General features: G+C 41.1%; 1 protein-coding gene across 16 annotated transcripts in view; it reads right to left on the reverse strand.

The window, feature by feature from the left end:
- USP20 (ubiquitin specific peptidase 20) overlaps nt 1-14,590 on the reverse strand; it is a 92,237-nt gene that overhangs the window by 46,320 nt on the left and 31,327 nt on the right. For all 16 annotated transcript variants that reach the window (XM_037851299.1, XM_037851295.1, XM_037851286.1 and 13 more), the window contains 4 exons: nt 13,285-13,382; nt 9,136-9,189; nt 7,278-7,340; nt 6,780-6,911 (listed from right to left, as the gene is read on the reverse strand). In XM_037851299.1, coding sequence (XP_037707227.1) covers nt 6,780-6,911; nt 7,278-7,340; nt 9,136-9,189; nt 13,285-13,365 — 330 coding nt within the window. In that variant the 5' untranslated portion in view covers nt 13,366-13,382. The remainder of the gene's footprint in view (nt 1-6,779; nt 6,912-7,277; nt 7,341-9,135; nt 9,190-13,284; nt 13,383-14,590) is intronic.

Consider the following 14,590-nt stretch of genomic DNA (forward strand, 5'->3'; position numbering starts at 1 on the left):
AGTCTCTTCAACAAATGGGGCTCAGAGAACCAGATATCTACATCAAAAGGAATGAAAGAGGACCCCTACCTAACACCCTTTACAAAAATTCACTCAAAGTGGATCAAGGACCTCAATATAAGAGACAGCACAATAAAATCCTTAGAAGATAATATAGGGAAACATCTTCAAGACCTAGTATTAGGAGGTAGCTTCTTACACCTTACACCCAAAGCACAAGCAACAGAGGAAAAAATAGATAAATGGGAACTCCTCAAAATCAAAGGCTTCTGTGCCCCTTTGTCGAAAAGGTGAAAAGACAGCCAACTCAATGGGAGAAAATATTTGGATACCATATATCTGATAAGAGACTGATATCCTGCAAATATAAAGAAATCCTACAGTTCAGCAACAAATGGGCAAAAGATATGAAATGGCATTTTTCCAAAAAGGAAATACAAATGGCTAAAATACACATGAAAAAATGTTCATCTTCACTAGCTCTTAGGGAAATGCAAATCAAAACCACAATGAGATACCATCTCACATCAATAAGAATGGCTGTCATTAAACAAACAGGAAACAACAAATGCTGGAGAAGATGTGGAGAAACTGGAACTCTTATTCATTGCTGGTGGGAATGTATAATGTGGAAGAGTTTGACGGTTTCTCAGAAAACTAAATGTCAAATTACCTTACAATCCGGTAATTCCACTTCTCGATATATACCCAGAAGATCTGAAAGCAGTGACACAAACAGACATTTGTAAACCGATGTTTATAGTGGCATTGTTTACAATTGCCAAGAAATGAAACAACACAAGTGTCCTTCAACAGATGAGTAGATAAACAAAACGGTTTACACATAGGATGAAATACTATGCAGCAATAAAGAACAAGGCCCAAAACATATGACTACATGGATGAACCTTGAAGATACAATGCTGAGTGAAACAGATCAGACACATAAAGAGAGATACTGTATGTTACCACTACTATGAACTCCCTGAACAATGTAAAATCAATGTCTTTTAATATAGAGTATTAGGGGACCTAGTGACAGACAAAGGCTAGTGAAGGGGGAATGATAATCTAATATCTTCAGATATGTTAATGAGAGTGAATTCAAAGGTACGGGAAGGGATAGGGGTGATGATTGTTTGTTAATGGGATTATAAGTATCAGAGCAGTGTTGAAAGTGAATAGGATTGAAAAGAGTTGTTTAAAGCATATATCCCATGAATCAGCACTAGAAATATAGATAGGTGCTTGCATGATAAACTTCTAAGGTATGACACTGGTACAGAGTATTGACAACAGAGTGTATATGGGAAAAATCTACATATTGCATACTAGGGACTATAATTAATAGGACTACCTTACCGGGACCACACAAATACTAGGGACAAATAATTAGGGAATGAAAAGAGCTATGGGGTGCCGGGCTTGGTGGCACATGCCTGTAATCCCACCTCCCGGGTGGCTAGGGCTGGTGGATTATGGGTGCTTGGGGGTTCAGGACTGTGACAGATCCAAGGAGCGCAGCATACCCCAAACAGAATAGATCTGAATAGGCCTACACCAAGACACTTAATAATCAGATTATCAAATGTCAAAGACAGAGACTCCTGAAAGCAGCAAGAGAAAAGCAATCCATCACATAAAAAGGAAGCTTGGTAAAACTATGTGCAAATTTCTCAGCAGAAATCATGGAGGCAAGAAGGAAGTGGTGTGATATATATAAGATACTGAAAGAGAAAAACTGCCAACCAAGAATCCTATATCCAGCAAAACTGTCCTTCAAATATGAGGGAGAGCTTAAAATATTCTCTGACAAACAGACAATGAGTGAGTCTGTGAACAAGATACTTGCTCTACAGGAAATACTAAACGAAGCACTACAGACGGATAGGAAAAGTCAGAAGTGAGAGGTTTAGAACACAATTTTGGGTGATGGTAGCAAACAATGTAAGTACACTGAACAAAGATGATTGTGAGTATAGTTGAAAGAGGAAGGTTAGGAGCATGTGGGACGCCGGAAGAAAAGAGTAAAGATAAGGACTGGGACTGTATAATTCAGTAAGACCTAGAGTCTCAATGACTGTGATAAAATGTACAAATATGTTTTTACATGAGGAAGAACAAATGAATGTCAACCTTGCAAGATGTTAAAAATGGGGTGGTATTGGGGAAAAAGTACAGTCAATGCAAACTAGAGACTATACTTAACAGAAACATTGTATTATGCTTCCTTTAATGTAACAAAGGCAATATACTAAACCTAAATGCATGTAAGAGGAGGATATAAGGGAGGAGTATGGGACTCTTGGCATTGGTGATGTTGTCTGACTCTTTTCCTGTACTTTAGTTTAATTCTGTCTTTCCTTTTGTTGCTTTTTAGCTGTCATTTTCTTTTTCTTTTTCTTTTGTCTCTCTACCTTCCTTGACTCTTCCTCCTTCTTTGTAGCAGAAATGGAGATGTCCTTATATAGACAGCGTTGATGGTGGTAAAAACATGAATACACGATTATCTAGAGAACTACTGATTGTTTACTTAGGACAGAATGTATGATGGGTGAACAAACCATCTTAAAAACACAAACAAAAACAAACAAACAAGCAACAAAAAAAACAGGTTGATGAAGAAACCTTGAGGGCACTATGTTGAGTGAAATAAGTCAGACACAAAAGGACAAATATTGTATGGTCTCACTGATATAAACTAATTATAATATGTAAACTCATAGACATGAAATATAAGTTACCAGGATATAGAGCAAGGCTAAAAAATGGGGAGTGGTTGCTTATTATTAACAGAATGTTTAACTAGCTTGAACTTAAGTATTTGGAAATGGACAGAGGTGACGGTAGCATGTTATTGTGAGAATAACTAACAGTGCTGAATGGTGAGTGAATGTGGTGGAAAGGGGAAGCTTAGAGTCATGTATGTCACCAGAAGGAAAGTTCGAGGTTAAAATATGGGAATGTATAAAACAGTGAATCTTGTGGGGGACAATGTTTGTGATTAACTGCACAAATATTAGAAATCTCTTTCATGAATTAGAACAAGTACATGACACTATAACTAGAAGTTAATAATAGAGGGGTATATAGGGAAAAAATATACCTACTGCAAACTATGTACCACAGTTAGTAATATTTTAACATTCTTTCATCAACAGTAACAAATGTATTATACCAATATTATGAGTCAATAAGGGGGGGGCAGTTAGGGGTTTGGGAGGATTTGAGTTTTCTTTTTTGTTTTAATTTCTTTTCTGGAATACTGGATGCACAGCTGTATGATGGTACCATGGGCAACTGACTGTGCACTTTGGATGATTGTATGGTATGTGAACAAGCTCAATAAAACTGAATTAAAAGAAATTTTTAAAAAGGTCTCAGAGAAATGAAATTAACATTAGTAAATCTAAATGCTGTTTAACTGCTTTGAATAGAAAACAAAGAAACAGAAAAATCTTCTCTCCTGATTTCCTAAAACTTCCATATCATTGCTCATTTTAAATTAGGCCTAGTGTAATCCAATGACAATACAGAAAAGATAATGAAAAAATAAAAGAAAGAATTGCAAGGGCACACTCAGAGGCAGGGAATGCTCAGTAGACCAGGTTCTGGGAGAATCCCTACCAGAAAGACCACAGATGGGCAGCTATGGTGGGAGAGACCCTGTATCTGCCCAGAAATGTACATGTGAACTGATAAGAATGCCAGTCTACAACCACGTTGGATATAATGAGAAAAGGAACAATTGAAAGAAAAGGAAAAAATAAGGCCAATTTTCCCCCTCTCTACTGGATGGAAAGTGTAGTCGTTTCCTTGGACCTAGAGAGAAGGAACATGTTGAAGACAGCAGAACTGACTGGTCAAGGATAAGAGCCATCTACCCGCCCCAGACTGCCCACCAACCTGTAAAGTATTAAGTGAGGAATGAACTTCTAGGTTGCCTGAAGTACTGAATTTTAGGGTATCTGCTACAGCAGCCTAGCCTGCACCTTAATTAATATAGAAATTGATACCAGAAGTGGGGCATTGACGTAAAAAATAAAACATGAAAACATATGGCATTGTCTCAGTAAGGTTATATAGTAAGTGCAAAGACTAGCTATTGTAGGATAAGCTGGTGACCTTTGTTATATACGGGAAAAACATTTTGTAGAAATGTCTCCTTCAGTAATTAGGTTAGCAGACCACTGGTCACCTGAGCTTGTAACTCTAGGGAACTGACTGGAAACACTCAGAATGTTGGGGTGCATATTGCTCCTTTTTGCTTTTTGCAAAATCCTATAAGTGAGATGAACTCAGGCAAGAACTAGTCAGTTTGCAAGCAAAGATGGAAGGAAACAGAGCTCTGCTAAGGGATCCTTCTCTTCCAATGGCCTGAAATCTAAAATAACTAAACTCCAGATGCTTGACACATAGCAGAGCTAGAAAAGCTAATTGCTTTCTGATTCAGAACCCTTCTCAAAAGCCTCCCACACAAATTCTCCATGAGACCATGGAAGACAACTGGCTATGTTGTATTAGGAGCACTGGCATCGTACTCAAGCTGTTAGTTCAGACAGCTTCAAGGTTGTAACCTTTCAGCTGAGGAAGAGAGGGTTGGCCTGCTCAGAGTCAGATAGATGAAAAAGGAGATTCTATACATTTAAGAACAGTAAAAGAGATTTTGGGGTATGGCTATGTTCACATGGACTTTTTGATAGTTTGAAGCTGTATGTACCCCAAAAAAAGATTATGTTCTTTTAATCTATTCCTGTGGGTGTAGACCTGTTGTGGGTGGGACCCTTTGATGAGATTATTTAGGTTGAGGAGTTTCCAAGGATGGGTCTTAATCCTCTTCTCTTACTGGAGTCCTTCATAAGACGTTAAAACACAGAAAAAGCCCCAGAGAAGCTGAGAGAGGAAGCCACTGAAGCCAGAAGCTGAAAGGAATGAAACCTGGGAGAGAAGGACATCAGATGTAGCCATGTGCATTGCTCGCCGACAGAGGAGCCCAAGCTCGCCAGTAGCCAGTCTTCGAGGAGACGGTGTCGTCCTGTTGATGCATTAGTTTGGACATTTTCACGGCCTTAGAACTGTGTATTTGTAAGCTAATCAATCCCCACTGTCAAAAGCCAATAATAACAATAATAATAATAGTAATATTTTTCTTTTATAATAAACTTAGGAAAAAACAAGAAACATTAAAGAAAAACAGACACAAGATGCAATCCTAGTCTTCAGATAACCACTGTTAACACAGTCTATACTTATATATGCAGGCTGTTAATTGTTAATATATTTTTAATGCTTACATAGATATGTAACATAAAAACAGGGTAGTATGCATATCGTTTTATATCCTCTTTTTTTGGTAAAACATCATAATCATAAACAGACAAAAGGCCTGGCCTCCCTGGAGCTTCTACTCTAGTAGAAAGTTCTGACAACCAGGATTTACAGACCATTACCTAAAGCAAGCACTGAGCAGAGCCCTTCAGATGCATGAGCTCACTGAACCTCCCCATCTTTAACAGCTGTACACTACTCTGCTGTGCTAAGGAATCACTATTTAGTTGACATATCACCCAGGTGGTTTCCACATTTTTTAATAGAAAAGCACGCTGGAGTGACTAGCTTCATTTGTTGTCTCATTATTCCCTTGGAACACATTTCTAGATTTGGGATGTCCGGTGGCCAGCTGTGACCTTGTAAGCCTCCCCATAGGGCTTGGAAGATGTCTACACTCTTGCCAAAGCCTCAAGAAAATACCATCTGTACTGGTTTGTATATATTATGTCCCCCAGAAAAAGCTATGTTCTTTGATGCAATCTTGTGGGGGCTGACATTTAGTAGGGATTAAGTTGGAACATTTGGATTAGGTTGTTTCCGTGGAAATGCACCACACCCAACTGTGGGTGATAACTCTGACTGGATAATTTCCATGAGGTGTGGCCCCGCCCATTCAGTATGGATCTTGATTAGTGAACTGGAGCACTATATAAGCTCAGACAGAAGGAGCAACCTTTGCTACAGCCAAGAGGGACACTTTGAAGAATGCACAGGAGCTGAGAGAGGAACTGCAGTTTTATAGAGACATTTTGGAGACGGCCTTTGAAAGCAGACTTTGGCTCTGGAGAAGCTAAGAGAGGACAAACACCCCAAGAGGAACTGAGAGTGACATTTTTGAGGAGCTGAAGCCTAGAAAGGAATGCCTTGGGAGAAAACCATTTTGAAACCAGAAATTGGAGCAGACGCCAGCCACATGCCTTCCCAGCTAACAGGTTTACAGGACGCCATTGGCCATCCTCCAGTGAAGGTACCCGATTGTTAACGTGTTACCTGGGACACTTTATGGCCTTAAGACTGTAACTGTGTAACCAAATAAACCCCTTTTATAAAAGCCGATCCATTTCTGGTGTTTTGCATTCCGGCAGATTAGCAAACTAAAACACCATCCCTAACACCCTAAGCTCTCCCCAACCACTTCACTGCCTCATAAGACAGTTTTGTGGGTCTGCCTCCATGGTTTGTGACTCTCTGAGGGGAGGACCTATTTCTAGTCACCTTTGTGCCCTCATCCCCTCACACAGAGCACATAGTTGGTGCTCGAACAGCATTTGCTGACCTAAGTTCCTCAAAGTCACCTAAGAATACCAGTGACAAAGGAACAGACTAGGTCTTGGACCCACTGACGAGTGCATGAGTCATGCTGCCCCCAGTCACCCCAGGGAGGGGAAGCCAACAGTTCTCAATCGAGTCTTACAAACAACCAAACTGACCCCACTGCACCTCCTAACCTTCTCTGAGTATTTGGGTGAGGGGCTTGGTGGGTGAGCTGCCAGCCGTTGCTCCAGGAACACTTCCTTCTCACAGGCATAACACCACACACGGAAAGTGGTCAGGTTCACTGTCAGGTTGTGCTTTTTTGCCTAGAAGGTAAGACCCAAAATAAGGTCAAGAAGACAATGGCCTTACAAGAGCCCCAAGCCCGCGATGGGGCTGCCTTAGCTCTCTGGGCCTCAGTAAGAGGTCCTGTTGGGACAGAGGCTCAGTATTTGCTCACCCTCCAGCTAGGACTATCAAGGGATGCCATTTGTCAAGCAGGTACAAGTATTTTTATCTCTTGCTTCTCTACAGCAACCCTACTATGATTATTCCCATTTTATAAACATAGCCATTGAGGCTCCAAGCAGGTGGATAGAGCCAGTAGACAGCTGGACCCGGACTTTGGACCTGAGGGTGTAAACCTAGGGCTGCCTGATTGCAGAGCCCATGCTCTCCGCCACCATGCTCACCTGTGCATGAATAGTGCTGTGGTCAGCAAAGGATTCTCCACAGCCAACATAGGGGCAGGTGACCTGAGGGAAAGGAAGGAAAATGGATTGGGGATAGCCAAGAGGAGAGTGTCAGTGCAGTGACTATCTAACTTCACCCCAAAATCATTGTCCCATCTTGGCCCAGATGCTGTATCTTCTACAGTCCCCATCTCTACCCAACAAGGGATTGATGCTCTGCCACTCGGAAGGAACTCGGGTTTACACAACTGACATTTTCTTGGATGGAGGTGCCCACATAAATGTCACCCCTGACCTCTGCTTAAGGTCAGGGTGCTCGGGGCTGCTCCTCTCCTATGAAAAGCCCAGGGAGGAGACACCAAAGGGATGGCAGATGGGGTCGAGGCTCTCACCACCTCTAGTCATCCCTCTCTCATTAAAAACACCTCCCAAGCTCCTATCCCACTTCCTGATGGGCCAGTTATTAGGGTCCATGCTTTTGATGGGTGATCCTGGGCCCCACAGCCATTATCTAATGAAAGAAACTAAACAGGCACCAGGTGTTCAAAACAAGCGGCAGAGGAGACTGTGCCCAATGCTGACCCAATGCCCAATAGTGGGGCCAGCATATCCCTGTTGAGACTGCCTTTGGCCTTGCATTCCCCTGTCCCAAATCTACCCACTCTCCAAGGCTCAGCTCAAGCACATCTTCACTGTGGGCTATAGCCAGTATCCAGTGGCAATCATGCTTTCTTCTCCATAGGAGTATGCAGTGTCCTTTCCATTTGTGATCAGTACCACACAGGCTGATGAGGGCCTTTCCAAGAAAATGACTTTTCAGCTGAGTCATAAAGGATGTATCATCTTCTTCATGCTCCCATACGTGTTTCTTGAAGGGGACTGTGGACTCCCACAAGATAGGACCGTATCTTACACTTCTTGCTGTCCCCTGGTGCTTAGAACAGTGTCTTGCTATGGTAAGAAATGTACTATATGCGGATCTGCATGCCCGAAGAGAAGAGGGCAGAATCTTGCTTGGAGCCCCTGTATCTTCTGCAAAGACTGACTTGGACTGTGATGTCTTTACTCCTCAGTGTGTCTTTTCTTTTTCCTCTTCTACCTGTGTTTTTCTTTCTTTTTCTTCCCTTCTATTATTTTTAGAAAATTTATTTTAGGTAATAGCCATTTTTAGTATGATTATAAAATGCAATTCATCTTGTAGAAAATTTGGAAAATACTAAAAAATTATAGAGAAAAAAAAATTACCTGTAATACCACTGCCCAGAGAAAATCACCTTACCTACTCTTACTCTTTTTAAACGGTAATAATATTAATAAACACTATCAGATTTTACTGGATACTTTCTATGGGCCATGCACCATGCTAAGTACATCACAAGCATCATCTCTTCCAATTCTACTTAACCCCACAAGACGGGTACTAGCGTCAGTGTTATGGCCCCTGTTTTATAGGATGGGAAAACAAAAGCCCAGAGAAAAACAAGACTGGCCCAAGGACAGAATGTTACTAAGAGGTAATGCTAGTGTTTAAACCCAAGATGTCTTACATCAACTCTCCCATACACATGCAAATATAGAATTTTGTTTTGTCTTTCGACAAAGATGGGATCATTCAGTCCAGTCTTCTCTAACCTGCTTTTTTCTTTTGTCATTTTTAATGGCTGCCAGGGAGTCCAGCCTAAAGACTTGTTGACTCTGGAGCCCTCTTGGCTTGGGCTTGAGAACTGCACCTGAGATGTCCAGTACCCTCATGTCCTTGCTCAAGGTTTCCCTCAAAGGACAGATGTTCCCAGCCCAGATTAGGTAGTGAGAGTCTAGACCACCTCCATGCCTTTCAAGAGTTTCAAGGATACTTTACCTGGAGACAGGCCCACAGGTTCGGTCCAGTAACACCACAGGACTGACAGGTTCCCTGTGTGGTGAAGGTGAGAAAGAGCAATGCGTGAGCAGACTGCTGGAGGCTTTCTTGTTGGGTGCCTGGAGACTGCTGCTGGGCCTGTGTACCTGCCACTGCTCCCATCTGGAGGCCTGAGCACACCCAGCTCCACCAGCTAATGTTTTATAAACCCAAAGTTCTCAGCTTAAAGGTCTCTCCTCAGAAAGACCTTCACCAGTCAACCAATCCAAATTAGGTACCCTACTGGGGAAGGAGTAGGAGACTTACTTTATACTTTATTGTTTGAATTTTTTTTAACCATGTGCCTGTGGAAACATTTTCAAATAAAATTACTTAAAACTTAAATAAGCAGACCCTTTAATATCCCCTCTTGTCACACCCTCTACTCTTCCTTTGTTGCACTTACTTATTTAAGCCTTTCTCCCCATATAGACTATGGACTCCAGGAAAGAGGAACAATTTATTTTGTCTAGCCCCATGTATGCACAATGTCTGTGCAAATTAGGAGATTATATATCTATTAACCTCAGAAAATACCTAGATTTCTGGGGGTCTGGTTGACAGAGCCTATTCCTTGTCCACCAATATCCTTATTTCCCTTCTTACTTTAATAATAAAATGCATGAATTTTGGCTGAGCACATGATCACCCAGCTACAGATTACATTTTTCCAACTTCTCTTGTGGCCCACAGTGATCATGTCGCTCAGTTCTAGCCAATGAAGAGTGAATGAAAGTGATGTGTGCTACCCTCGCTCTTTGTCCTCTTTCCACTAGCTGGAATGTGGATGTGATAGTGGGAACTGAAGCAGCCACCTTGGGCCCAGAGATGAAAGCCACATGTTGAGAACAGCAGAGGCATCCTATTAGTCCTATTTCTGGATTATTCTACAAGAAAGAAAGGCACTATCTTTTTAAGCCACCATATTTCAAGGTCTCTTTGTTACAGTGACTCAAACCGTGCTCTAAATAATTTGGTACATGTCTAGAACAGCAATTCCCAAGTGAGATCCTACAATGCCCAATGTGCCTCCACCAGTCTTAAGATAAATTCTAAGTGGCCCATCTCTGACAGCAGTTACAATATTAAGAGCAGTCACAGTGAAAGCCGACATCTGGTAAGGGATTACATCGAGTCTAGTATCCAGCTAAGTTCTTTACACACTACTCATGTAACCCCTGCCCCTTTTTACAGATGAGAAACTGAGGCTCAAAAAGGTGATGCCCCTGCCACAGAAACACACCCAGTGAGCAGCAGAGTCAGAAGATGAAGCCAAAGAAGCCAGAGAGGCAAGGTCATCAAACCTCCCAGCCAGGAAACTCTGGTTTCCCCCTAAGGGTGGTCAAGTGGCTCCCAGGGCTCCATGTGAGCTTTCCATTCTCAGTAAACCCAGGTTCTGGCTGTGTTCCTAAAGAGCCTGAACACTGAGTCCTCACTAGGGTTGAGATAAAGCAGCTTATCCCATACAATGAAGCTGAAACCTGCAATCTGTGATTTAGGGTTCCTTGCTGAGGATGCTGCAGGGGTTGGTGAGATTAACCAGTCTGCTTACTTCGCAGACTCAGAGCAGCAGTCCCTCACCTGTCCAAATTTGTAATCTCTTCTGTGATTTTTTTATTTCATAATTCACCCCCACCTTCTCAGGGTTTGTTTTTTTCCCCCCATTTCAGTCATTTGAATTATAGAAGAATTGTATGTTTGCTATAACAAATCGAACAATACATATATGCTATTAATAATTTGAAGGTATATCCCTCTATACTTCCTTCTTAAGCATATATAGATTTGGGGAGGGTATAGTTTTTAATAAAAATAAGATCATATTATACATGTCTCTGTGACATGCTTTTTTCACCTATTTATGGACATCCTGCTAAATTAAACATGGAAACTTCAACTCATTCTTTTCAATAATTGCACAGTATTCTCACAATCATCTCATAGTATGGGCATATCATAACTTACAAATCCATTCTCTTCTTGATGAATATTCAGGCTGCCACCATTTTTTTTTTCTTTTTACAAATAAAGCTCAATAAATACTGCTGTCTCTGTACCTTTATAACGGGTACTAACATTTCTATTGGATAAATTCCCAGAAACGGAATTGCTTTCCTAAAGATTACATTAATTCCCGGCCCCACCACAGTGTGAATGGCCCATTTTTTGCCACCACCATCAGCTCCAAATGTGATCAGTCTCCATTCTTGCCCATCTGAAAATGGAATCCTCTTGTTTTCATTAGCAGTATCATTGACCACTAGTGAAGTTAAGGCTTTTTTTTTCAAGTTTCCTGGCCATTTGCATTTCCTACCTGTTCTTATCCTTGCCCCTGCTGGGTATTTTAAAAGAAAGTTAAGAGTCAAATAAGCCAGACACAAAAAGACAAATAATATACGATCTCACTTACATGAAATAACTACAATATGCAAATTCATCGAGACAGAAAGATTACAGGGTACTAGAGGCGGGGGTGGGGTGGGGTGGGGTGGAGTGGGCAATGGGAGGTTAATGTTAATAGGTATAGAGTTTCTGTTTGGGGTGATGAAAAACTTTTGGTAATGGATGGTGGTGATGGCAGCACAACACTGTGAATGTAATTAACATCACTAAGTATATACTTGAAAGTGGTTAAACTGGGAAATGCTATGCTGTAAACACGTTACCACAATAACAATTGTTTAATGTTAATTTTATTTTACAAATTTCCTGATATCCAGAGGGATGCTGAAGACATGTTCTCTGAAATGCAGACAGAGAGACACCTCTAAATGTTCCTGATCTTTCTGATTCAGAAGCATTAACAAGACCTTCAGAAGGCTGTCACATCAGGTGCTCATCTTCCTATGTTCTGCCTTACTCCTCCTTCCTTGTTCATGTCCTCTCTGCTCTCAGATTCCCAATTCCTATCTCCTTTGGAGGGAAAATCCTTTTCGTGTGTCTCACTTCTTCCTTTGTGCAGCTTCTCTTCTTTATAAGAGAAACCCAACATTAGACAGTTTAAATGCACCAAAGCCTCACTCTCCATCTCCAAACAACAGAATTGAAATTGCTTCCAAAAAATGTTACAAGCACTTAGAAGAACCAGCTCCCTCTCCCAGTCCACGACTAACCCAGCTCAGACAAAGGCCACCACAGACCTGCTGGTGCAGTGAAACTGAAAACCCGGCATCAGACTTTCTGGAAAGAAAACAGAGCAACAGAATTACCCCACTTCTGGGAATTTGCTTCACATATAACTGTGCACATGTATGAAATGACGTTTCTATGAGGCCATGCATTGCAGCATCATTTGTATTGGCAAGAGATTACAAATAGCCTAAGTGTCCATCTATAAAGGATTAGTTATCAAGTTTACATACACAATGAAATATAAAGCAACTTAAAGACAAAGAAAAGAGTGAGAAAGCTGCCTCTATGTAATGATGTGGAAAGAACTCCAAGATATATTATTATACGAATAAAACAAATGGCAGAATAGTGTCTACAGTATGCTACTTTTTATGTAAGAATCGGGGAAATTAACAATAAGTGTATTTGCTTGTATTTACATAAACTTTGAAAAGATACAAAAGAAACTATCAGAAGAGGTTACTTGAGGGTGGGGTGAGGAGAGTGGTCACAGGGATGAGAGGGGGACTTCTTAACATTTATCTTCTTCTATTGTTCATTTTTGAACCACGTGAAAGCATTTAGTTTAACAAAATAAAGATGACAGTGGTGGCAATGCATCCTTCCTAGGCCAGAGAAGTGGTCCGTCTCCTCATCACAGACCACGTGAGCATTCCTCAGGTCACGTTTGTGAAAATGTCCATGGACTCTGAAAGCATGATTCGTTCCCTGTCTTGGAAAGGCTCTGTGTACACACTCCAACAGCTAATGGACAGAGAGCATTAGTGGCCCTAAATGGACTGGTCTAAAGTATAATCAATGGCTATTAGGACATAGCCCCAGGAAGAAGGCCTCCAAAACCAGACACCAGCTTTCCATTTAGACAAAAGGCTGAGCAGAGACTGTCAGGGAGCCAGTTTTTCCACTTCCTCAGCAATGTTCGTACCCCAGGAACATGGCTCTGGTATGATCTTGCCCCATTAAGCTCTAGTCCTTTACCTTAGATTTGAGCAGCAAGTCCTCTTTAGTCACTTCCCCTATTGAGTCAAGGTGAGGGCAAAGATCTCTGGAGTCTCCCATTCTGGGCCTGGGCTCACCTACGAGAAGACACAAGGAATCTTGGGTTAATGGTAGCCACTGCTAGGGAAGTGGAAGGCTATTAGTTGAGTACATGGACTTTGGTGCTCTGCCACATACCAGCCTGCAACCGTGGGCAAGCTACTTAACCTCTCTGAGGCCCACTTTCCTTGTCTGAGAAATGGAGATGATGACAACACCTACCCTAACAGGAATGGTAACACCTACCCCCATGAATTGCTCTGAAGATTCATGAAGATAATGTATATAAAACACCTGGCACAGGGTAAGCATTTGATAAATGTTAGGAGTGATAATTGGAACTGTAGATAGGTAAGAAGTAAGAATCCTGCCTACATTCAGAAAGCTACATACCAGAGAATCCAAAACTGTGGATGCTTTTTTAAAAGGAGGCCTAATCTACGACCTGAGACCACTCTATTCCAAGAGGCAGGGCAGAGGGGAGACAGTGCAGAGAGGCTGGTTTCAAACCAAATAGAAAAGTAAGATAATTGAATTCGGTCTTTGAACATACAAGCCCCTCTTCTTAAGAGCCTCTGAGAGGTCAAATGCCCAAAAGACCACTCATCTCACATCCTATGAGAACCCTCATGTATGGAACACTTTTACACACAAAATAGCAGAGGAGGCCGCCAAACCAGTGTTTCCTTCAGAAAATGTCTTCTAAGAAAAGGAGAAAGTCAGAAAGAAGTATATGCAAACAAACCTGGGAAAAAGTCTGGAAAGATGTTCACCAAATGCCAACAGTGGTATATCCAGGTGATCAATTTGAAGTGATGAAAAAAACAGATTTATTGTTTTTTGTTTAAATGGTATGTCCTCATTTTAAAAAGAAAAATCATACAAATAAAAAAAGGACAAAGTAAAATAAAGTACTGATGACACTATGGCAAACATGCTTCCCAACATTCTTCTGCATACAATTTCTTTTTGAAATCATTAACAAAAAAATTATTTATTTGGAAAAATAAATGCTTAGTATGAGGAAGTTCCTTGTGTAATGGTGGAACAGTTCTGTATCTTGCTTGTGGTGTGGTTACATGAATTTACTCATGGGATAAAACAGCACAGAACTAAGTATGCACACACATACAAATGACTGCTTGTAAAACTAAAGAAATCTGAATAAGCGCTGTGGATTCTAACAATGTCATTTTACTGGTTGTGATACTGTATTATGGATATACCAAAGATGCTACCATTAGGG

The sequence above is a fragment of the Choloepus didactylus genome, chromosome 10, assembly GCF_015220235.1.
Source record: "Choloepus didactylus isolate mChoDid1 chromosome 10, mChoDid1.pri, whole genome shotgun sequence".
NCBI lineage: Eukaryota > Metazoa > Chordata > Mammalia > Pilosa > Megalonychidae > Choloepus > Choloepus didactylus.